The following is a 25,460-nucleotide window of genomic DNA, read 5'->3' as shown; positions in this document are numbered from 1 at the left end:
GTCACTAGTCACTAATGCCTAGACAGATTTTTCATGTATTCTGAAAGCAGCCCTGAGAGATTCACCTGGGAGGGTTTATCTGCATAATGACAACCTCTATTTGAAGTACAACTCTTCTTTCACACTCCCATAACTTGTTGCTTCCTCCTTCCAGGAATCTCAAGTTCTTATTTCTTTCTGTAGGTCAGAATGCTGTTTAAGCTTCAACTATATGACCGTTTCTCTGAGTCTCATACTTTGTATGTGGCTCCAGTTCACATCTGCACATTAATAAATTTATATGGTTTATATGTTCATCTGCCTATTGTCAGCTCATCTAAGCAAACTCAATTTGAACCTTCAGGGGGAAAGTATGAACTTCCCTACAATGCCCTGGGGGCACAATCTGAATGTGGGGCAGGCTAGAAGAAGGCAAAGTTCAGGACTCATATGTATATGTAGGGCTAAAATTGAAACACATTTTGCTCCAACATGCCAACAGACCACCCTCACCTGGCTGGGAACCGCCCTTGCTCCTTCCCACTCATTGATCATTGGATGGGAATCTCCTGGTTCCTCCCTTGCCATAGATAAGCATAAGTTTTAAAGGTACTTGAGAAAGGCTCTCTCGGCCTCCAAACTCCACTTGCATCTACCATGTATTGTATTTCCCTTTCCTAACTTTTAATAAACTCTTTCTATACCCATATGTCCTGCCATGAGTCTTCCCAGTGGGACACAAAGAAGTTCAAGTTCTCTGGTCACAGACTGAACCCGCGGTGTTCACAAAGGCTTCAGAAGGACTGTGTTGCCAGGGAGAACTATTCAAAGGTTTTTCTGTCTTGACAGCAAATATGTATTCTGTAGCAAACTATCTTCTATGCAGTCAGGTCTCCTTTGAAATCTTTTTTTTGAGTTCCTAAATAAAATAAGGTGGGAAAAGTACACTCCTTCCTATATAAGAAGGGAAAGAAAGTTGTTCATCAAAAAGCCCTTTCTCCCTCTCCTCACATCCAGCCAGAAGGAGTTGCAACAAATCTCCCCTAGGTACAACTTCCTGGGCTGTCACTTCAGGAACAGGTCAGAGGCAGAGTTCACCAATCAACTGCCTCTGTCCAGGCCCCCAGAGAAATGTCCTCCAACCAGAGAGCTGAGATTTAAGTTATGACCAAGGCCTGTCCTAACTATCCCATTGGAAGATTTGTCCAGGATTCTCAGAGAACAGATGCTATAGGGAGATGTTTCTACAGATGTCCCCAGGAGGCCCTCTATGTCACTTTCCATCTTTTATCTCCGAAGTGTCAACTAGTAAAATAGGACCAGGGATAAGATGCCCAGGACATCCGATAAACCAGAATGTTGAGCCTGAAGGAACAATTAGAGAATGTTGTGAAAATGTGTATAAACACCTACATACCCTAGATCTGAGTTTGGATCCTAGACCATTTGTGACCTTAGTAGTCATTTCTTTGAGCCCTAACTTCCTTATCTATAAACTAGGATAATAATATCATTGCTGTAAGAAATGAATGAAATACGCACATTCGTGTCAGGTACCCAGCAGGTGCTTAGTGACTGCAGGGTCCCTTCTCCTCCCCTTTTTACCTTGTTCCCACCCCACCTGATTTGTGGATAACTCTGACTTTTCAGCATAGGCAAAGAAGAAGACAAAGGGGCTAACTAATCTGACCCTCTTAGAATTAGAGGGAAAGTCATTTCCATAGCCAGAATTATCTGACCCTTCTCTTCCCTCTACACACATGAACCAGTGGGCCTCCAAATTCAGTTCATACAGGAATCTCCTGGGAGCTTGTCGGAATGGCAGAATTCTGACCACGTGCCTAGAACTATTGATTCAGGCTCTAGTTGGAGCCCAGGATCTGCATCCAGGATAAGCACCCCATGGGGATCGCAGCCTGAGAGGCACGCAAATAATCAGAGCTCTGGGATGGGTGAGAAAAACAATGAAGGAGGCAGGCACAATGACTAGGAGAAAGCCTTTCCCTGTTGACATTTAATAATCAAAAGAAAGCAAGAGCCATGAGGATATCATATACAAATGCAGTAGAATTCCAACAGCCAATAGTATCCATCCAGATGACTCTCCTCAGCCAGTCTTTCCATCCCGACATATGAATAGCTGGGGGACTCTGATGTCTCAGAGCAAGGGAAAAGCTTCCCTGCAGCCTTAGCCCCACTCCCCTTCCTGTTGTGGATCCAGAGGTGGCATCCATAGCCCATCTCTGCACAGAGCGAACCCAAAGATGTGCCTATACACTGCACACCCCTGTACCTAGCTTCCTGCCCAACCCAGGGCTTACACTTAAAGAATGAGTCATAACTCCATGAAGAAGGAAACTGGACAGTTACTTCTATGTCCACTGAGAGGAAAAATTACCAAGATTTCCTCCTCCAGCCCCACTGCTGTCCCCAACAGACACAACTGTCCAGAGTCCCATGCCGTCTATGCAAACCGCACAGATCTTGCACTGGACCAGGTCCCCACCACAGAGGGGGAGCACAAGCCACCGCCATTGATGGCCATGGTCCCCAGGCTACACGAGACAGTGGAACTGAGGTCCCCGAAGACCACACCACCCTGGGAACGGCTCACACCTGTGAAGAGAAACATCAGGTCAAAAGTCTCTTCTTTTAAAATCAATGATTAATTCTCTTCATATTCCAATGAATGAGCAAAACGAGTCTTTTAAAACTACAGGCAAACCTAAACACATTGCCATCTGCCTCTTGAAGGAATTTGGTTAAAAAATTAGATCAGTTACTCTTCTCAGACCAGATTGATGTTGAGATGTGTTCATCAATATTTGATGAATCATACTAGAAGGATCATCTAGAAATATAGTTGCTAGAAAGATGAGGGGAAAGAATGAGCAGAAACAGACATCAGCCTTGGGACTGTGTAAACAGTGGAATTCCAAAGGTCTTGAGTTACTAGCAACATATGGAGACCCTAGAAGATCAAAATAGAAATGTAGTATTTCTTCTTATTAAACCATTGAACCACATGAGAAATATTCTGTGTGTACAGCTTAGCTTATTTTGCAGAAAATTAACTTAGGTGTTGTGGCTGTGCCAAATGGATCTATGTAAGGGGCAAATATTTTGTCCATTTCCCAGAGACTTCATCTATATTCTCCCTCATCTAGTGCCCAATATCTAATATTAATATTGACACCCAAGAGAGCCTTACTCACCCACACCCTACTTACAGATATTGACTGAGCCCACGCCTTCACACAACCTGTGGGGGAGAGGAGGGAGTGGGCCATCAGAGCTGAGATCCTCTGCTTCTGCACCTGGCTCATGTCATTTTAGCTTAGCCACCAACTGGCTGTGATCTGAGTAAGCCCCTTCCCCTGTCTAGATCTGTTTCCCTATCTGTAAAATGGGGAAATGGTTGAACGACATGATCAGTTTGAACTGATCCCAGTTTGAACCCTCTCTGCCTGGAGGGTTCTAGACCAGTGAGGCACCCTTCCAGCCCTGAGTAGGGATGTGAAGGGGCCCCAGAGCGTCTGTCCTCACCGGCTCTCCTCGACCTCCAGCAGTTTGCGGTAAGTGGCAATCTCCACATCCAGGCCCAGCTTGGAGTTCATCACCTCCTGGTACTCCTTGAGCAGGCAGGCCATGTCCTGCTTGGCCTTCTGCAGGGCCTCCTCCAGCCCAGTCTGTTTGCAGCGGGCATCAGTGAGGGCTGCCTCGCCCTGCTGCTCTGACTCCACTATGGCAGCCTCTAGCTTACAGCGCTGGGGATAATTGAGGAAGAAAGGAATTTGAAAAGATGTAGCCTGAGCTAGTGACCTTAGTCATCTTATCTGGACTCCATTTAAAATTGTCACCTTTTGGGCCAGGTGTGGGGGCACATGCATATAATCTTAGCTGCTTGACAGATGGGAGGAATGCAGTTCAAGGTCAGTCCAGGCAAAAAGATATCTCAAAAACAAGGCAGGCTGGTGGTACATGCCTGTGGTCCCAGCTACTAGGGAGATGGAGGTAGGAGGATCACTGTCTGAGGCCAGCCTGGGCAAAAACCAGAGACAATCTAAAACACAAACTAAAAAAACCATTAAGAACTGGAGGCATGGCTCAAGTGGAGAGTTCTTGCATACCAAATGCTAGGCCCTGACTTCAATACCCAGTACCACAAAAAAAAAAAAAGCAAGCCACCTTGTTTTCACAATAAGCTTGTTTTGCCTATATTTCTGTTACACTGAAAATTACAATAACAAAGTACCTACCTCATTTTATAAATCTTAGGATTAAATAGTCACCTTTTGAAGGTGATTTTTTTTTAAACAAAACCATTGGAAATTAACTAGGCAGGAAAATAATAGCTCATTTGGAGCACTTTTCCTGCATTTTGTTTTCTGGGGTTTTTTTGTTTGAGACAGGATCTTGCTATATAGCCCAGGCTGGTCTGTAACTCACACTCCTCTTGTCTCAGCCTTCTAAGAGCTGGGATTACTTATGTGCACCACCACACCCAGAACTCTTTTTCTTCATTTTTGTACCACTTTCTTATTGAATTCACTTGAGTTTTACAAGTTAGCCATTAGAGGGAGAAAATGTGGACACCAGAATGGTCCAGATAATAATTAGTGATCTTACCCTATGTTTGCACACCAGTATTAGTTGACAACTCCTTCACAGATATTGTCTTACTTGACCTTCAAGTTACTCTTCCAGACTTGTCAGAACAAGCATTATTATACCATTATACAGGCAAAGAAAGTGAGACTCAGAGAGCCTGTCACTTGTCCTAGGCTACCCATTAGGTAGTGCCAAGCCCAGATCTTCAAAAGGCCACCATGCACGGTCTCAATTACTGGTCCACTGAGCCCAGCAAGATGAAGGAAGGGCCCATTGCGGCAACTCCCGACACATGAGCTGCAGCACACCCACATGCAAATGAGCAAGAGCCAGGTTGCCGTGAGGCCGCCTCTGACTCCTCTCTAACTTCACTTCATTAGCTCAGATATTATTAATAACAAGTTACCTATTTGCAGCATGGTTGAGAACAGCCAAAGGTAGAAAGGAGAAGATGGAAATTAAACCAGATGTGTATGTGAATTCAGCATTGTGGGATCGCAAATCAGGGGAAAGAGAATGGTTTTCATAATCTATTTGCTAATTATATGTAGAAAAATTGAATTAAGACGTTCTTTGTTGTATAGACAAAAAGAAAGTTCAAATGGACTAAAGACCTAACTGTGAGGGAAAACTAGCAGAGGATACAAAGATGAGCGAATGCTTCCATTATTTCAAAACTTCCCAAATGTAAGTAAGCCCTTAAGGGAAGAACCAATAGACTTAGCCACATTCAGGTTAAAGATTTCTGTTCAATAGAGGACAACAAGCAAAGCAAACAAAAAAGTGATAAATGAGAGAAGATAATTAATTGCTACATGTGTAACTGACAAAGGGTTATAATCTAAACAGGATGGATGAGGCAGTGCCACAAATCACCAAGAAAAAAAGACAGGAATCCTAGTAGAAATGGGGTAACAGGCAATTCTTAGAAGGGAAATACAAATGACTAGTTAGCATATGATATTCCACATCACTGGCTAACTAGAGAAATAACTATTTAAAATTAACAACTAGATGTCAGCTGACATCTACCAGATCCACGAGAATGGGATCATACAAGTGCTAGAGCAGGGTAAAGGATGAATTTTTGGCACAATTAAAATATAAGTCTCTCCAAAAATAGTGACTGTCACTGAAGATGAGAGGAAAGCAGAAAGCAGACAGGAAGCAGCAGATGCCCCCAGGGGTGTCTGGCCAGACCTGCTGCTTGGCATTCTCCACCTCCGTCGTCAGCCTCTGGATCATTCGATTCAGCTCGTTGAGCTCTTCCTTGGTTTTGCGGAGGTTCTCACCCTGCTGGTCCACTGTGGCCTTCACTTCCTTGCACTGAGGATTGGGGGCAAACAGGCCAACAACCTGACTAGAGGGCATGGTGGAACATCAAAGTGCAGAGTCTGACTGGGCAGCCCACAGTTCTGCAGGGGTCCCACCCCATGCCCTGCTCCGCCCAGAGCCTCAGCTGCAGCTCCCTGGAGCTCACAGGTACTTAGTCCAAGAACTCTAGGTTTGCAGCTATCTCCTTTGCTCAGTGGGGCAGCCCAGCTCTCCTGTGTACCTTAGTTTGATACCAGGACTTGGCCTCAGCCCGGCTACGGCCAGCAATATCGTCATACTGAGCCTTGATCTCAGCTACAACCATGTCCATGTTTAGCTCCCGGGTGTTGTCCATTTTCACTACGACTGAGGTTTCAGAGATCTGTGACTGAAGATGGCAGATTTCCTGCGGGAAACACAACCAGTAGCCTCAGCTGCAAACCCTGCTCCAATCCCATCTCTGCAGGTAACCCAGCACACACAGTCCCAACTCTAAAACCTTAGGAAGAAATAAAAAAACTACCAACAAGCCAGGAATTTTTTAAAAAGTAGCTTTAAGAGAAAGAGGTTGGAATTAGGACCAAGGTCCGAGGCTAGTAGAAGAGACTTCTATGGATGCCTGGGTCAATGAAAGACGATTGCAAATCGACTCCACGTCAGCTGAAGCGGTCTGTGTAAATCTAATCCACCAAACAGCAGCCAGAGTTGGAGTCCTGAATTATCCAACTGGGCCTGTACACCACCCAAATTAATCCATTATTTGTCCCTCTCCACTTCACGTCATGCTGAGACGTGATTTTAAAGAAAGGACATCGCCCATTTCCATCTTGAAAGAAAACCTGAACATGAGAAAAATCTCTTCAGGTCACAGAAGGAAAGAGAGCAAGGAATGCAAATGCTTCCCAGAACCCAGGAACCAGGACAGGCCACGGCCCAAGAACACCCTGCTCCCTCTGTCCTTCTTTATTCTGTTACCTGCTCATAGAGGGACTGAAGGAAGATGGTCTCCTCCCTCAGTGACTCCACATTGGCCTCCAGGTCCGCCTTGCCCAGATAGGCACTGTCTATGTCCTGGTGGATGGGGCAAGAGAGGGTAAGGAGTGGGCACACTTGCCCTCACTATGCCCTGAGCCTCTGTGCTCTGAAGTAGCCCTGAGGCCATCTCTGGGCACATCCTCTGCCCCCTGATCAACATTTGCACTTACACATATAACCTGTATTTCTCACCTTCACCTCCAGGGCCCCCTTTGCTATATGTAATTGACATCTCCTCTCACGGTGTGAGAGAGGGACCCAGCTGTCTGACGAAAGGAAGTGGAATGAAGTCGGATTCCCTCCAGTGTTGAGGGCCTTGCTGAAAAGGAAAGCCTGGCAACACAGCCCTGGATATCAGGCTGCTCCTGCTCAGCCAAGCAGACTTACAGAGCCAGTGACAAGTCACAGAGCCCAGGGCAGGTAACACCAAATAACTCTACCTGAGACCAAGTTCCACCTCTATTGGCAAATTTGTTACTAGCCTTCTCTTCACTCCATACTTCCTTACAAATAGACTGTCTGCTGAACATATTGTTTATTATAGGGCACATATTTACATTTTCACTGATCAATTTGAAGCAAAAATGAAACCATAAGCAGTGTTTCCCTGTGGTTTTTTTTTCACCCTCTCTCATGGCATTGAATGTTAGTTATACTTACAAAATCATAAGAAAGCCAAAAACCAACTACCCCCAATCTGAGATGATAGGAAGAAGCCATCACCACAAGGGAGAGGCATAGATTTCAAAGTGAACAATTCAGCTAATCTGGTTGCTTGCAGAAAGCCCAACCTTAGGATTTTCTTAAGATGCCTCCATCAGACCAGTCTGAGTTGCTGCACAGGGGCCAGGAGGGCTTCTGCAGCCACACCAATCCACTGTCACTTGCCAGGAGGATTGAGTGCCTTGTCCCCAACCACTGTACTCATGGGAATATGGCAGGACACTCAGTACCAGTTTCCAGTGTCCATGACACCATTCTTTGCCATGTGGGAGAAGTCACTCACCTTCTTCAACAGCACGAACTCAGTCTCAGCTGTGGCCCTAAGGGCCAGTTCCTCTTCATACCTGAGGAGAGTACACAGAGGAAGACTAGTCAGCTGGAGCACCTGATTGCAACCTCTCGTCTTCACTTTACTTTTTATGTGTCTTTGAGAAGAAGCCACACAAAAGAAGTCTACTCTCTGGACTTCTATTTCCCAGTCACAAAGAATCTGTCAAAAGGACACTGGACTCTTGTCCCAGCTTGGACTGAAATCACAGTAGAGCCTGAGTCAAGTTGCTCAATCTGTCTGCATTTTGTGCGGGAAGGCACACAGAAAATATTTGTAGGATGAGAGAAAGGCAGACAGATTCTCCCTGGATCCTTTTAGTTCTAAAATTGTACAAAGCATGAAGATTTCTGGAATCGCCCCTGTGAGGTTCTGGTGTCCCCACCCAGTATGCCAGGGCTTGAATTCCTGGAGGCAGCCCACAGTCCAGGGGCATTCCCCCTACCCTCCCGTGCTGACTTGGCCCCTTCCCTGGCCAGTGACACCTCATCCCTGGGGCAGTGTAGCCCCAGTCATTGAGGAGAGCAGAGTTCCCAGAGCGAAGAAGTTTCCACAACTTCTTAATTACAGAGAAATGTGAGTGCAATAAACACTCAGCTCTGTAATTACCAGCCCTCATACGCCTAGAATGGGAGACAGACCTTGACACCTGCCCACTGAAAAGTGTATGTTTGCTTCACTCCATGGGAACTAAGGGCCCATATGAATGGTAAAACCTAATCTTCCAAGACTAGATATCAAGGAGAGTTGGGGTTAGAATGACTGGGACTGATTAATGTCAAAATCACCTTTCACAGGAATGGGGAGGTGGCTCACTGATAGAGCACTTGCCTAGAATGAGTATAGGGCCCTGAGTCTGATCCCAGCATCTCAGGAAAAAAATCATCTTTCACTGTATCCATACCTACAAGGTAAAGTTGGGTGAGCTAAGAGTGATCCAAGACCTACTGCTTGGGAGGCTGAAGCAGGAGGATCCCAAATTTGAGGACAGTATAGACAACTTAGCAAGACCATGTTTCAAAACAAAAAAGAAAATTAAAGGGGAGGGGGAGATATAGCTAAGTGGCAGCACGCTTACCTAGCATGCACAAAGCCCTGGGTTCTATCCCTAGTACCAGAAAGAAACAAAACAGCACCCAGTGAGCATAGACCAGGTAATGGCCAAATTAAACAACTCAGGCTAAAACTAAAGATTTACACTGGCATTTGAATTGTGGAGCCTTGCAGAAGGACAGCTGAATAGTCTATCTGCAGGGTAAGTAAAGTTCCAAGTTCCTCAGATACTTTGAATGGCATCAGCCAGCTCATTCTCCAGGCATCTTCAGAGTCTTTCCCTGCCCACTATGCTGGTGCTGACTACTCTAGTCTGCTCTCCAGTTCTGGTGACCTTGGTTCCCCTGTTTCATTTGTTCTTGCCCCTTTGTCCCTATATCACTCTGTGCTCTCAGTAGTGTATTCCCACCCCCACTCATCAAACTGGGAACTCTTCTTCTCTTCAAATATTTCCCTAGGCCCAAAATGGGACTAGAAGAGCTTGGAGTTGATATAAAACAGATTAGATTGTGATACAACAGAACACAATGATAGGCAGTCAGGACTGACCTTGACCTTCAGCAGTCTGACATCAGGAAGATTGTATGGCTAAAACCTACTTCACTCCCTACAACTGCCACAACTCAATCATGCTCACTTCTTCTTGTAGCTCTCCAACACCTCCTGCACATGGTTGAGCTCTGAGGCCAGGCTCCCGCTGTTGGCCTCCACGTGCTCAGCCTCCCGCCTTAGTGTCTCGATGTAGCCACTGAAGATTGGCTCCAGATTGCTGTTGCAGCACTTGCGCTTCTGGTAGAATTGCCACTTGGTCTCCAGCAGCTTGTTCTGCTGCTCCAGGAAGCGCACCTGCCGATCAGGGTAGAGGAAAGAGACTCAGAGTGGAACTCAGGGGAAGTGCTAGGACCCCGGCAGCTCTCTCTGCCTCTCAGATAAACTCTACTATGCAGCTTGTGACCATCCCAAGGAGGCCAAATCACTGGCAAACTCTGAAAGTGCAGGTCAGAGTCAATCCCCAGGTAACTTCCCTAATTAGGTGCTGACCCTCTTGACAAACCAGAACCTCTGGCAATGTTAGGCCCGTGCCTGTCCGTGAGTGGCAGGCAGCATCCCCAATAGGCATGCTTCTCAGTTTGACTTCATTCACGTGACCTGCCATCACCTCATACACACACACACCTAAGTCTGTCAGTCTCAGCCCCAAACCAGGTGATTTCTTCTCCTGCCTTATACCTAAAATGCCAGTTTATACAAAGAACTCAGAACTGTCTGTGCTTGTGGGAAAGGAGATCAAATCCTGATTATCCAAAAGGCATCTATCTGCCTGGGTTTCAGCCTGCAGGACCAGCAGTCTGACTTGCTGCTCTGCAGGATTAAATCACTGCATCAATGTAGTTTGCAGCCTGGAGCTCAATGTAGTTTGGACCTAAAGGAAGGACACTGGAGGGAAATGGGTGGCTGTCAACAGCCCCAGGGGAGGAGAAGGCCAGCCTGGTGTGAGTCTCTCCCCAGATCAGGAACTGATCCCTCTTCACAAAAAGAGTATCTGTGGGTGAGATCTTTTTGCATCTGCACATTCAGGGCCCTCACTGCTTTGGAGCCAATCAGGAAAAGAGGCAGCTTCCTACCAGGGCACCCAGCCCAGAAAGCAAACCAGGGACTACATACAACTTCCCCCACTCTGGTGGGTGTTCCCCTCCAATGGATAACCTACATAGCTCTATATCCAGCTCCTTCATGCCAGCAGAAGGGAAGAGTGGTTTGGACAGCCCAAGGCATGTTTAGGATGGATGTGGAGCACCTTTACCTACAGGTAATTCCATTTTGAGGGCCATACTTGTCTGAGAGCAGAGCTGGTGCATGTCTGGGAATAGCCTGGATGGTGAGCCTTTCCTGCCTTGGGTTTCAGTGACTGTTCTCCCTGGAAGATTGAGCTCTCAGAGGGTATCAGAAGGGTATCACCAGGTCAAAGAAAACCAGAGGTATCTATCTGCATAGCCATGAGGGCTCAGGAACTGCAAGGTCAGGCAAGTGCAAGTCAACAGCTTCTCCATGGACCATCCTTTAAGGTTCTTACCTGGCAGCCTTTAAGTGCAGGGGTGGAATAGGGGGGTGAAAAGTGTCTTGGGCAGAAGTCCTGAGGATTCCCAGCCTTGCTAGGGTGTCTCCACTAAGGAGGAGTTGGAGAGGAGCCTCTAGCCCCTTTTGGTCCTGGTTCCCCACTCCATGCAGAGGATAGCAGCTTCTCCTCTGAGAAAGCTATACATTCCACTACATGCATCACACACATACACCCTCCCACTGTGCAAGAGCTGGAATCTGAAAGATGGGACCACAGACACACATTTGGCTTGCTGGGCAACTGAGCTGCAGCTAAACCTTTCTGTTCTCTGTTCATGGTTTCACATCCACCATTGCACTTAACTCTCATGGCAACATTTGAAAACCAAGACCCTGATTCAGCACCACTCTAGCATGTGACTTGGAGAACGTGGCTGAATCGGGTCTTGGTTTTCCATGCTAGTTGGTAGCAGATTAGAACCCAACCCATCGCCAGTATCTGAGTCCCTTGTCCCTTCCCAAGCCACAACCCCAGGGAAGAGCACACAGTCCCACTTTGCTCAGGAGCAGTGTGACCCAGGACACCCACCTTGTTGATGAAGGCAGCAAACTTGTTGTTGAGGCACTTGATCTGCTCCTTCTCCTCGTGCTTCACGCCCTGTGCATTAGGGTCAATATCTAAGTTGAGGGGCGTAAGGAGGCTCTCATTGACTGTCACAGTGGTGATACAGGGGGGACTGGGCCAGCAAAGGCCCCCTGCCCGGTAGCCAAAGCTGCCCCCACTGCATAAGGGCCGTCTGCAGCTCACTGCAATCCGAGGAGACCCCACCAAACACAGGCTCCTGCTGCCAAAGCCCCCCAAGCGCTTGTAACCTAGCCCCACAGGACTGTCCCCGCTATGGTAGGCCATGGCACTGATGCAGCTGTGGGCCCCAGGCTTGGGCATGACTGCGGAGTAGGAACTGAAATTTCTGGCCCCACAATTGGAGTTGATGCGGTAGGAGCGGCTTGCCATTCCTGTGCTGTGCAGGACAGACCCAGCAAATGAGGCAAAGATGGAGAAACAACAAGGGCTCACGCTGAGACCTGTTTTTGCTCCTTCCTTTTATCGGTCAGAGGACAGGCCTCCTGCCACATAAAAGTCAAAAGAAAGTTATTAATGTCATTTATGAACGTGGGAATCCCTCTAGGCAGCCTGAGAGGAGAGCTGAAACTTGCCTCTTTTAATAAGCATGTCAAGGAGACCCCATATCACAATAAAACTATCTTCTGACTTTTTGACCTCACAGGCCTAGACATACCTATTAAGCAGCTCATTTTCCTTCAATGCTGTGATCCGCTTGGGCCAGCACATTTCTGATACTGAAGGGTCCCATGTCCCAATGAGGTTCCTTGCAGCCACCTTTTCAGGCCAGCCACACATCAAGGAACTCTCCAAGAGTTCCTGTGACCTAAGACTTCCTTTTCCACATTCCACCCTGGAGTGTGGCCACTGGAGTTTGGGTTGTTCCCTTGAAGGCAGGAAACATGTCTTATTGCCTTCTAGTTCCCCTGGCCACGAGCACATATCAGGTCCTTAGGGAGCACTGGCAGATTGGATGGAGGCAGGCATCCATCTGATCCACAAATGCTGGGGGATCCCCACCCATCCCCAGTTACTTGCCAGTCCAGTAACTGCCTAGGGAACTGGCAAGTGATGAGGTCCCAGCAGAACAAGACTACTAGGGAGGTGGAGATGGGAGGATTGCAGTTTGATGCCACCCTAGGCAAAAATGTTAGCAGGATCCTATCTCAAAAAACAATTTGCCTAGCTAACATGAGTTCAAATCCCAGCATCACCAATAATAACAATAAAGAATAATGCCTTAGCCCTTGGACTGGAGATTTCAGGCAAAAGGCAAAAGGGGCTGGAGGCATGGCTCAAGTGGTAGAGCACCTGTCTAGCAAGCACAAAGCCTGGAGTTCAAACCCCAGAGCTGAAAAAAAACAAAAAATGAAGCCATGTGGATGGAGTGTGCCCATTGGGCAATTGTGCCCATCATTTCTATAAGTTCATTCAGCAGCCCAGGTCCGACTGGGGAGACCAGACAGATGGGAAAGAGCCACAGCAAGAGGGAGAGGGTGACGAATCCAGCAAGGCACAGAGGTCTGCTCTGGACTCTCTAAGGAGGGTTGCAAAGGAGGCAAGACCCCAGCCAAGTCCTAGTGAAGAAGAGAACAGAGGCAGGGATGCCGAGCCACCAAGCAGAGCTGTAGCACAAACCTGATTCCTAGGAAAGTTGCCCATGGTGTGAGTTCCCTCAAGAAGACAAGGTCCTCAGCTAGACACTGCTCTCCCCACTCCATCTTACAGGACATCTTTTGTGTCATATCCAGAGTGATGGGGGGGGGGCACCTGCCTTTTGATTAAGTACCAATACAGTGCCAGAAAACCCCTGCTCCCAACTCTCTGGCCCAAGGTAAATCTCACGTGCATGAGAGAGGAATGAAAAATCATCTTCTGAACTCCCCCTTGGGGAAACAGGCTGAGGGGACACAAGAAAACGGCTAAACACAACAGGAGAGAATGGGGGTCTTTTAACTCTCTGCCTCTCTCTCCCTGCCTCCCCTTTCCCTCCCTCTCTTGCTTTCATCCTCCTTCTTCTCTCTCTCCCTCTCTCCCTCCCTATCCCCTTTGTGTCCGGTGGACTAGGGGTAAGAATGACATGAGGTAAGTTGAATGGTCCCTCCTTCAGTGCATCTTATTTCTGTGCCTCACCCTGGTGCTGTGACCTCTGTTCTGGCTCTGGAGCTCTCATAAAGTTATTTGTCCATGGGTGGCTTTTAAATCAGTTTCTCTGGGAAACTGAGGACTGGGATTCCCTATTCCACCACCTTAGCGGCATTCCCCCAAGATTTCTGGCAGTTATTCCCATCATTTCTACAAATTCATTCAGTTCCTCAGAATGTGATATTTATCTAAGCACAAGGCTTTCAAAGCATCAAATGCAACCTCACTCTTCTGCCTTTGACCCTCAACTCACCTTATGACTTTTCCCCTGCTTGTCCAGAGTTTCACTCTTGTAGGGAAGGAAGAAGAAAATCAGGCCCTGAATGCTTGTCTTTGCTTCTCTTGTTTGTTACTGTTACGTTGTCTTCCTTAACCAATGGGTCTGTCCCTCACTTTGCATCCCATTCCTCACCTGTGCGTACCTAAGCTTCTTCTGATCCCAAGAACTGCTTAGGAAAATAAAAGCAAATTTACCTTGTCGTCTTTGGAATTGATATAATCCAGTCTGCCTTCAAGCTTAGCATCTGTGCTCAGGTATCAGGCAGGGGTTCTGATGCTTGAGATTCTCCATTCAATAATATTAAAGTTTTACAGTGTACGTAAAGCACCGTCTCTCTCCTCTTATGCTCGGGTTGGTTCCACACAGTTTGGCTTCTTTTTCTCTTTTCTTTTATCTTTACATAAATACTTTCTTCCTTGACTTCCTTGATTTTAAAATGTCTTCTTCATAGTAGGACTCTCCTCACCTTTATATTAAAGCTGTTTCTTTATATAAAACAAATTGTCCTTAGGTCATGAGTTCCATCCCAACAACTTAAGAACTTATAATTATCTCCTTTGGAAATCTTCCATGTTTATTTGCTAATTCCTTATCTACGTCATGTTTTTAGAATTCAAGGAAGACCAGTGTCCCAGCAGTTCAGGTGATAGGACAGGTGAAGCAGGGAGAAGGATCAGAAGAAACAGTCTAAGCCTGAGTCCTGAGAAAGTAGCAGGGAGGTAGGGATGGCATAGAAGAGAGATAAAACCTGAGAGATCTGAACATGAGGAAGGTCACATAGCACCAGGGAGGGGAAAGTCACGTAGCACTAGGATAAATTAGCCAATAAAATTAAATATAACCATATATGGATTAGCCCTTGCTCTTTGCTTCTGTAACCTGCTTGCAAGGGTATATAAGGTGAGACCCCCTTTGTGCTCGGGGCTCAGCCTTTGGACATGAGTCCACTGAGTCTGTGCTGGCACAATAAAGCGTTGCTTCCTACTAATAGCCTTAAGGGTCCCGTATCTCAGCTAGCAAACTCCTGCAACACAATTACTATGAGACTTGCTGAGGACATTGGGTACAGGACACACATAGAGCAATCATATCAAGTTGCTCCAAGGTATGCAGTGACTCACAGAAGAAGGCTTATGACTGCTCAGCATGAACAGCACCTCTGGTGACCCAGGAGTTGTGTCATCTTCTCAGGGGTGGCTCCTTCTGTTTTCTCCAAGGGGACAGCACAATAGTCCCAAACATACAGAACTGGGTAAGGTTAGTTTGTCAGCATCCCATATGGAGCACCCCTGGGGATGGGGAGGGAGGCAGAGCTCCTCATCAGGTTAATTTGCTTCCTGTTATCCCGGTCATGATAACAGGATCATGATAATGAGTCATGATTACTTAAGGTCCAAATACAGATTTGTGACCTGATCTTTCTACTCTTACATCCAGGGTTAAACAGTACAAAGTATGCTAACTTTATGGAGACATCACCTGGAACCACTGTCCCCAGAAGGACCCAAGTGCAGGGCAAGCAGAATTTCCTGAATTACTCAATACATTCCTGTATTATAAAGAAGGATCACTGCTTTTAAAAAAATGGACAATGGCTCCAGTGTCCCCCACTTCCACCCTACTCTACCACAAATCATTAGCTTGAATACAATGCAAGTTTATTCCTTGCTCACTTAACCCAGTCAAGGGCATATGCTGGTGAGCAAGAAAGCTCTCCACCACACAGTCATTCAGGGATCCTGGTTCTCCACTTCACTTTGCAAGACAGAGGCTGACTTTGAGCTGTAGAATGCACATAAATTGTCAAAGGGAAGCCCGACATCTTCCATTCTAGAGACTGGGAGAAAAGGGTAATGCACTGCTTTACCTCTAGCTTAACATTAGTTAGATTTCTTATCGATATCAACATTATGAGGCTGTCCTAAAACAATATCCAGAAGGGAAGGTCTCAGCTTGGATCTTCTGATATGCTCAGCTACTGAAGGAAAGTTGACAAATCCCAATCAGATCCTCGAGACAGGAAACCACCATGGCTGATGTGTGGGGGACCTTGTTGGAAGAGAACAAAGCTACAGAGTGATCCCTGATCATCACCCACAAAGCTGTCCTGCTTGGTGTTCATGTCTGACAGCCAACCTTTATGTAGCACCTGAATGTATAACAGCCACACAAGCTTGTGCTCTGTGGCGTAGGGACAGCATAAGTGGCCACAGAATGTCCATCTTCCTTCTCCATGAGTCCTTGCCTTGATTGCATCCACTCATCCACTCATTCAAAATTACTTAGCACTGCACTTCACTAGATGCTGGTGACACCAAGACGGGCAAGAGCCAGTCTCTGCTCTCAAGTGGCTCACAGTCCATGGGGCAAGATGGAAAATCGAACATCAACAGTGCAGTGTAATAAGTACTACAGAGCTTTGTCTTGATAGAGATGTGCAAAGATGCCTGGCTCTGTGAAAAAGAAATGGTCCTTGAGCCAAACCCTATACTCCCAAACCTAGGATATCCTGTGTCCCAAAGTCTGGAGGCATAAGTGTGAATGACCACTGGGGAATGCAGCTGACTGAGTATGACTGGAGCACAAGGTGTTCCCTTTGGAATGAAGAGAAATGAGGTTGGAAACAGGCAGGACCAAGACACCTGTATCAACTGCCACACCTAGGAGTTGGGACTTTATCCTGTTGACAGTAAAGAATTTTAATCTGATACTGATATATGGGTATGGGTGGGTTGAGATGGAGAGGGTGATGGATGGATTGTTGGATGATAGGATGAGGGAGACTGGATATATGACCAGATCAACTAAATAGTAATGTGAAGACTATAATAGAACATAATAAAAGCAGAAATCCAGTTAGCAGGCTATTACATGAAACAGAATGAGAAGTGACATGGAGGCTTATGGAGTGACTCAAGCGATAAGACTGCCTGCCTAGCAAGCATGAGGTCCTGAGTTCAAATCCCAGTGCTGCCAAAAATAATAATAATAATAAAAGAGAAGTGATGTGGACCTGATCTAAGATGGTGCTGGAGAAGATGGAGACGCCAGATGAAAAGAACCACAAGATATCTAGAAGGATGTCACTTGATTGGACGTGGGGAGGGAGAAGAATGGCTTGGTGCTGGTCCTCAGGTTGGAAGCTATGCAGGTGGTGTGGCCTCAACATGTGGGAGCAGGAGGAAGTGCAGCACTTGCACTGGAAGGTGAGCACCTGAATTCAGTTTTCAATGTTCAGAAGGTGAGATGTCTATGAGACAAGAAGATGGGGAAGAAGACAGGAAAGATAGAAAACATTCCCCTTACTGAGTGTTTGCGATAGGCGGGACATACTCGGTGCTTGCCTACAGCCACATGTGGGCGGGGATCAGTTAGGACAGCCTAGGCTCTTTGGTGGCAACAAACTTTTGGTAACCCAAAAGTCTCTGTGGCAGTAGCAGTGTTTCACTTCTGACTCATACTACCCATCAACCACGGTTGCTTGAGGACTCTGCTGATTAATGAGCTCCAGAACACTGAAACAGGCATAATGGCATAAGTCCTTCCAGGGAAATTTCCAGTGGCTGTGGCAGAAAGACAGAGAATCTAGGGAACAATGCAGCATCACTCTTGCTTACACCTCATTTTGGCTGGAACCAGTCACAGCAAGGGTGTAAAGAGTGATCCTGCCATATTCTTGGAATAAGGGAGACCTATAACTCTCTGGCAGTCAGGCTGACAGTCTCCAGAAGATGTGTCACTGGCTATCCACACAGCAGCTCAGAAGAGCAAGGTCTTCCTGGTGCTCAAGACTGGTCTCATAAGCGCTACACTACTCTGGCTGATCCAGAAGAAGCTAGTGAGATCAAAGGACCCAGGCTGAGATGGGAGAGCTCAATTGCTATGGTTCCCCATTTAATGACAAACACTCAACCCATACCCCACATGCCACAGGGATGATGGTTGGCACTTGGAGTATCTCTTCAAAAAGCTTTCCAGATCAGCACCTGGTATTAGGTGAACTGTTTCCCTGGAAGCTGAAGTTAAAGCCATCTCATCGTCCAAGACACAGTTTTGCATCAATAACCAAAATAAACAATAAAGAGGCAAAGTGCAAGCCCTTCGCTGACAATAGAAATGATGTCAGGCTCTTTCTGTACAATTAAAAGCATCAAGACACATGATCACAGCCTGGCCTGAGCCAGGTGAGAGGGGTAAGTGGATAATCACACATTACTTTTTCACAGAAGCGGCACATTCTGAATGCTCAAGACATGGTAACTTTGATGGTCATACAGGCATTCGAGTCAACGTGCACTTGAAATTAGCACAGACCACAGGGTCTTTTAGTGTGAGTACAAATTATTCTATATACCTCACTGTCTCTGGTGTTCAGTGAAGACTCGGGGACATTGTGCAGGTTATCCTAACCTATGAGACACTGCAACAGGGTCTCTATTTTGCTGGTGAATGCAAAGTTGAGGCAGAGACACAACAAGAGAAGGGTGCTGACCTCACATCTGAAACTGGCTCCATCTTAGCCTTGAGTGGCTGTGTGGCATGAGGACAACCATGTACCCTCCCCCCTGAGCTGTAAGAGGACAATGCTGAAATGTTTCCACAGTGAAGGAGGGAGGAAGTAGGTATTGAAAAGACCCCACCCCACTAAGCCAAGTGAGCCATGAATAAGCCAGCTGGGCAGGAGTGGAGGGGAGAAGGAAGAGGTTTGTGTGGCACTTAAGAATGAAATTTGCCAGAATTTAGAATGTCTTCAATTCTGGAATAAGATGGTTCTAATAAACAAGAGTGGTAACAAATTATGGAACTCAGCTAAGAGTCCTCCATTGTGGCTGTTACTGAGCCCCAAAGCTTAGTGGCTTAAAAAACCCACAGTAGTTTTCTTGGTGACTACAGTCTGGGCAGACAGCAGCAGGGACAAGCTCACAGTTCTTTCCTAAGTCGCTCCTGCACTTTGTTGCCCACAGACTCATGGTGTCCAGAGTAGTGGCCATGCTGGTCCTAGGCCGCTCAGACCTTGCAAGAGAAAGAGTGACCAATCTGAGCCTCTCGCTGCTCCCAGAAGACACTGCTGGCCTGACAGCACTCAGAGGGGCAGCATATGCACCCAGAGCCCTGTGACCCACCCTGAAAGGGGTCCTCAGGAGAGCGGGCTGGGTGTATGACTGGGGTTGGGGTGGGGTGCAGAGTGGAGGGCATTGGGGGGTGGAGAAGATGCCATGGGGCATACCCAAAGCAGTAGAGGATGGCCTGGCTGGAGTACCAAGGACTCAGCTATGAGCTCCACATGAGGCCCGCTTCCAGGCTGTCCAGCCTGGTCAGAGCCTCCCTGTCCTGGAGGAATCCTGCAGGTGTGGTGCAGCCTGTGGTGAGAGGGGACATGATGTCCTCCAGAGCCCCTACTTCAACAACTCAGAAGGCTTGCAGAAGAGTTGTTTCAAGAGACAACTGGAAGGAAAAACCTGAAACACTTCCAGCGACCCCTTCCCTGCCTTCTTCCAGGAGCTCCTCAGTTGCATCACAGCTGCGGGATGTGCGTCCATGCCACAGACCCAAATCCAGGACTTTTTAGGGCAGAGAAGCTGTGTGAGTCACCTCTGTGCCTCAGGGGCCTTGGGAAAAATGCTCCAGGACTGCCTCAATGCTCCCACTAGAGGGCACCCTTGCCTGGAACAGAAGGGATCCCATGTCACCACCTGGGAAAGTCCTTTTCCTACAAGAAGCCTTTCTAGGTTAATCAGCTTGGAGTGTGGCTTTCCTGACTCTTCCACTTAGGGTTTTCATTTTCCCAGTGATTCCCTACAGGTTCTGAGAAACCTGTGGTATATCCCTCCCTGGGAAGCCTAAAGCCACTGCCCCATATGTTAGCTTCCTAACCAGAACTTGAGTCTCAGGCTTTCTTCCTCCAGTCCATGTTACCCTTTGACAGCCTTAGTCACCAAAAGTCCACTTCCAAGCTGCATCTCCCCAGGCACTAAGGGCTCAGGGGGAGACATGAAGGCTTCACAGACTGATCCCAGGTCCTCAGCCCCCAGGGAAGCACTAACTCACCTTCTAGGGTCTTCCCACCATATTTCCAGGTTTCCTTTGTACATCTCAGACAAACAGCCAAGACCACAACACTGCCCATCCTTCAGAGAGTGTCTTTTGTGTTCCCTTCATTTCTTCCTTCCTCTCACTCTCCTCACCCCCAAAGGAACCCACTATAATACACACGATGCAGCCCCCACATATATATTCCTCACTGTAAAGTAAGCAGCAACACTGCTGAGGTGTGACTATTGAATCTACATAAATGATATGGTACCCAAGCTCCCGCTCTGCTTTTTACCATTTATAACTCAACACAATGTGCCTTTGTACACATGTACACCAACTTTGTCATTCCTAACTTCTTTCCCACACTGTGGGTTTATTATCATTTGCTCATCTCTGTCCAATTTATTGTCACCTAAGTTGCCTCCAACTTCTTTCTGCTTATAGCAGAAGGAATAGTCTTGTCCATGCAAAAGAACTACTGTTAGAGGTAGGGTTAGGCTGCTCTCAAGAGTGTGATTTTGGGGTGTATTAGTCCATTTTACTTGACTATAATTAGATATTTGAAGCTATAAATAAGAGTTTTCTTTAGCTTACAGTTTTGGATACTGAAAGACCTAACCGTATGGCACTGGTTCTGGCAAGGGTCCCTCTGGCTGTGTCACATGACAGATGGCATCAGTGAGAGCACATACAAGAGAGAGAGATTACATGAGAAGACAGGAAGAACAGAGAGAGGTCAGGTTCACTGTTGTATAACAACCCCTTTCCCAGGAATAAATTCCTTCCAAGAGCAGCAGCCCCAATGACCTAATCACCTTTCAACAGGCTCCACTACCTAAAGGTCCCACCACCTCTTGCATACCCACACTAAGGGCCAAGCTTCCAATACATGAACCTTGGGTGGACACACTCAAATCATAGCCAAACCATAGCACCAAGTCACATAAACTCACTAAGGAAGACTATGCTGCTTTCCAGAAAATCTCCACCAGCCCATGGGACACAGGGTTTCCATCCTCCCACCTCTCTACCTATTGCTGGTAGCGTCCATCTTTTTTTCTGCTCCTTGCCAATCTGATGGCAGAAAGATACTTCATGATTCAATGTTGCCCCTTTCCAGAGACCGGGTACAGTTCTCATCTCTTCATACCTCCAACAGCCAATAAGCTCTCCCATGCGATATGATATAAACCTGACTCCAGCTCTATCTTTCCATGTGGGGAGTCTATTTTTAAATCCACCAGCTCAATAAATGCTTTGCTTGTTGCTACTTTCATAAAAAAACAAATTTACCTTGTAACAAAGAACTTGTTCCATTCTGATCCATTAATCCATTTACTGGTCACTGCTCAAGTACTACTCTTTCTTTCTCATTACTATGGCTGTATGATCCTCTGACACCCGGCCTCTTGGCTTCCTTGTTCACAACTGACTTTACAATAAATGAGCTTTCTTTGGTATAAATTTTAGAATCATTGTGTCAAAGTTCTCAAAAGAAATCCAGCTTGAATTTTTCACTGGGTTTGCACTGAACTTATAAGTTTGTTTAGAGAGAACAGATATCATTAGAATGTTAGGCCAAAGTGTTCCTCAATGTGGCATAATTCTATTTAACCCAATCTTCTTGTATTCTTTTTTCACAATGGAAATTTGCATTGTTTTCTACAAAGATCTTGTAACTAGTTATAAAGTTATCTTGCGAATACTTCATTGTTCTTAGCATTCTTAGGAATGGCATCCTATTTTCTATTTATTTTCCAATTGGTTGTCACTGATAATAGAAAAGCACTTTTAATTTTGTAGGTTGACCTTTTATCCAGCAGTACTATCAACTTGTGCTGCTGTTTCTACAGTTTGTTGGTGAGTTATATTGGAGTTTCTATGTAGCTAATCCTATTGCTTGAAAATAATGCCTGTTCTAGCCCTTCTCTTCTAATACTAGCACAGATGTCTTTTCTGGGCCAGGAATCCCAGTGTGTTACAGCACAGCCTAGAGAGTGGACATCCTTGCTTGCTCTCCATCTCCATGGGAATGGGTGCCTCTTTTAGGAGTGACCTCTGAGCTTCAACCAGTGCACCCACGGACCTGTGGCCCCTTCTGTGCTTTTCTGCCATTTATTGTTTGGCATCATCCACCCTCCTTCAGACCTTCTCACACTGCCCATCTTCCAAAGCCCAAGATGATTTTTACCTAAGACTCTCTGCCTGCCACACTCCTGACAAGCTTCTCCTCAGAGCTCCTGAGACAAGATTCATCTCTCAGCTAGTGGACAGCTATTATGGCTTGCATTGTAGAACTGCTTTATCTAGTATTTATTAAACTGATTGTATATGTGCAAATCCACCCAAGGGGCCAACAAAATAGCTGGCCCCTTGAGGATGAAGAAGACATAGTAAATTACCCATCATCCTTGGCAATACAGCTGGCCCCTTGAGGATGAAGAAGATACAGTAAATCACCCATCATCCTTGGCAAGTAAGCACGGTACTTGTGCTTACTACATAAGCAACTGGGTAAGTATCAGCTCAAGCCCACTAGCCTTGGTGTGTTGTGAGGTCAAGGCTAGAGGCAAACCTGGCAGCTTTGAGATTGGGAGAAGAAAGGTGAGTGGAGGCACAGGAGCTCCTCCTGTCCAGGATAGGAGGACAGGTGAGTGTCCAGCCATCTCTGCTTAATGCCTTCTAGGTGCTTTCACATGTGCCAGCTGACTCATCCTCACGGAGGGCCAGAAAGAAGGCCACTATCATCCTAACTTTACAGATCAAGAACAAGGCTTGTAGAAATTAACTCATTTGTCAACCATGTCAGAAATGGGATTCTTATCTGCATTTCCTGACTCCCAGGCCTTCTGCTGCACCACTGCAGCCTCCCCATGGAAATGCCACTTCCACAATCAACAAGGCACCAAACAGGCAGATCCGAGGCCAGGACAGTCTCCTCAGTGCCCAGAAGTCCACCTCTAGCAATTTATTTTAAGGAAACTAGTGGAAATGTACACAAAGATGTATTTACTAATGTGCATCACAGGGTTATTTATCAAAATTCCATTTTAAAAGGACAAAAAAATGAGGTCTATGGATATTAAGGCAAGAAGAAATGACAAAGCAGGAAAACAGAAGAAATGATCAGATGAATCAGAAGGCAGGCAGAGAGGCAGACTGTCACTGGAAAAACACAGTTTGGAATATGGCCAGGTAATGATAAAAAACCCAGAAATATAGGTAGGAATAGAGGCCCATAACATCCTGGCAAGCAGTCATTCTGGGCAACCAGGACAAGTCCGTCCCCAGGCTGACCCAGGCCGGCCGCCATAGGAACAGGCACAGAGCACATGCCTTGGTGACTGAACAAGCCTGGGGCTTGGTCAGAGCCTTTATAGGCCTTTGGTCAAGGTAAGAACCAGTCACAGCCCAGAGGCCAGATGGAAGGAACCAACCTGCCTGCCAGGGCTGCTGCCCACCCTTTGTCAGCTTCCTGTCTATGTCTGTTTTCATGGGTTCCCTGGTCTGCAGTGCTCTTTGTTCTAGGCCACTTACATATAGAGACTCTAATTTAGACTTTTTGTGGCAGCAATGACTGCCTTGTAAAGCCACTGCTGTTTTCTGCTGACCCAGGTATGGTACTTGACATTTCATTGGCCTTGACACTGTCCCTTTGCAAGGCCCTGCTGGTTGTGTACAACCCCAAGACCCAGTCACCATGTTAGCATGAAGTGGGAACAGGGTGACCCTTCCCACTGCCTGACACTCATTTATTCCTCCCTGTGCCAGCAAGGCATGGTTTCCATTCAGATTTTATAGGAAAGGAAATGAGGGAAAAGCCTGCACCTCATCACAAAGCTAGTAGTGACCAAGCTGGGATTTGAATTATGTCTTTTTATTTCTGGACTCTGGCTACATCAGCTCCAGTCCAGGCAGGGATGGGTGCTTGTCATGTCTCCCCCAGCCCAGGGAAGTGTGTGTGTCTACCCAGAGCTCCCCAAGAAGGAAGTTATGTTAGAGTACAAGCCCACACTGAGTTAAGGCAGACAAGCTGGATCAGAGGACGTTAGTGCAGTTATCAGGATGGTGACAAGGAAACACTTATGGAGGATCCACTGCCTGACTCTTCTGGGCACCTGTTCAAGGAACAGATCCCATGCAATCATGAGAGCCATACAGGAGAACCCTAAGGTGCTCACCAGCTCCATAATGGGTTAAGATAAGAGGACAGACCTGGTTCTTTGTTGGATGTTTGGCAGCTGTGACCCAGTGAAGGTTTTGTGTGAAAGAACCAAGCAGCCCAAACTCCCTACAAGGGGCTCCAGGAATCCCACCAGCCATTCAGCTGGCATCTGCTACCCCAAGTCCCAAGGCTGAGCCTCCTTGTGTCGCTCATGTTGGAAGCTCCTACCCCATAGCCCACAGTCCAGACCCAAGACTATGGCAGCCTATGTGCAGGGCTCAGAGGAGGACAAGGAGTCCCTCCTCAGCATCTATGGTAGATGTCCAGCTCCCTGACATTTTCACAGCACCATCTCTGCCCTCACTCAGATCCCATAAAAGATGGACCCCTCCTTTTATTCCAAAATCTCCACTCTAGGATAGGACTGGCTCATGCACTCCAAGAAGGAGTGGGAGGGCAAAAGGTGAGGGCCTCAGGGAGAGGTGTGGAGGGTTATTTTTAGCCCAGCCTGGGCCAGTGTTTGGTTGTGACTGGGTCAGGAAACGGCTCCATTAAAGGAGTCATCCTCAAAGGCAGCCAAGAGACGTGCGCACTGGAGAGGTTTATGGGCTCACATCCTCAGGTTGGGGGAAAACTCTGGCTTGGTCCCACTGTCTGTCCATTAAAGCCACCACCAAAGGGATGAGGACCAGATTAAGAGAACTTGGTTTTAAGAACAGTCACAGGAGCTCCCAATCTTCTCACACATTTCAGGACCCTTGGGACCCCATCCACCCACTGTACTTTCTTCCTTTCCAGTGGGTGCATGAATAGCGAGACTCTATCACCAAACTTCCTCTGAGAGCTTAAATGACCCCATCAACCCCAATGCCTCAGGCTGCACATTGTAGGGTCTTCCCTCCACACGTAGCTTCTCCCTTTCCCTACTGACCAAACTTTGGTGCCCCCAAGTCTGTACTACCCCCTCTACCTCCAAACACCAGGTCTCTGCTGCCTTCCTGGAGCCTAGTCCTGTGGCTAGCCCTGTGACTAGAGGCACTCAGAAAAGATTGCCCCCCAGAGAATGGAGGAATGAGCAAATGTAGTCTGTCTCCAAATCAGAGGTAGC

The 25,460-nt window shown here is 46.9% G+C and overlaps 1 protein-coding gene across 2 annotated transcripts; it reads right to left on the bottom strand.

Annotated features, from left to right (window-relative positions):
- Window positions 1-1,966: 1,966 nt before the first annotated feature.
- Window positions 1,967-12,190, bottom strand: LOC109684057 (keratin, type II cuticular Hb5-like). 2 transcript variants are annotated; one of them, XM_020160232.2, is made up of 9 exons: window positions 11,691-12,190; window positions 9,681-9,889; window positions 7,946-8,006; window positions 6,880-6,975; window positions 6,146-6,310; window positions 5,791-5,916; window positions 3,526-3,746; window positions 3,210-3,241; window positions 1,967-2,595 (listed from the first exon to the last, which is right to left on the bottom strand). In XM_020160232.2, the coding sequence occupies exons 1-9, from the start codon at window positions 12,114-12,116 to the stop codon at window positions 2,444-2,446; spliced, it is 1,488 nt and encodes a 495-aa protein (XP_020015821.2). In that variant the 5' UTR covers window positions 12,117-12,190; the 3' UTR covers window positions 1,967-2,443. The 2 variants fall into 2 exon arrangements, with proteins under 2 accessions (XP_020015821.2, XP_073939533.1); XM_074083432.1 differs by lacking the exon at window positions 3,210-3,241.
- Window positions 12,191-25,460: the final 13,270 nt, after the last annotated feature.

The sequence above is a fragment of the Castor canadensis genome, chromosome 8, assembly GCF_047511655.1.
Source record: "Castor canadensis chromosome 8, mCasCan1.hap1v2, whole genome shotgun sequence".
NCBI classification, from domain to species: Eukaryota; Metazoa; Chordata; class Mammalia; order Rodentia; family Castoridae; genus Castor; species Castor canadensis.
The sequence above is the reverse complement of the archived record's forward strand: the minus strand, read 5'-3'. Positions and strand labels throughout refer to the sequence as shown.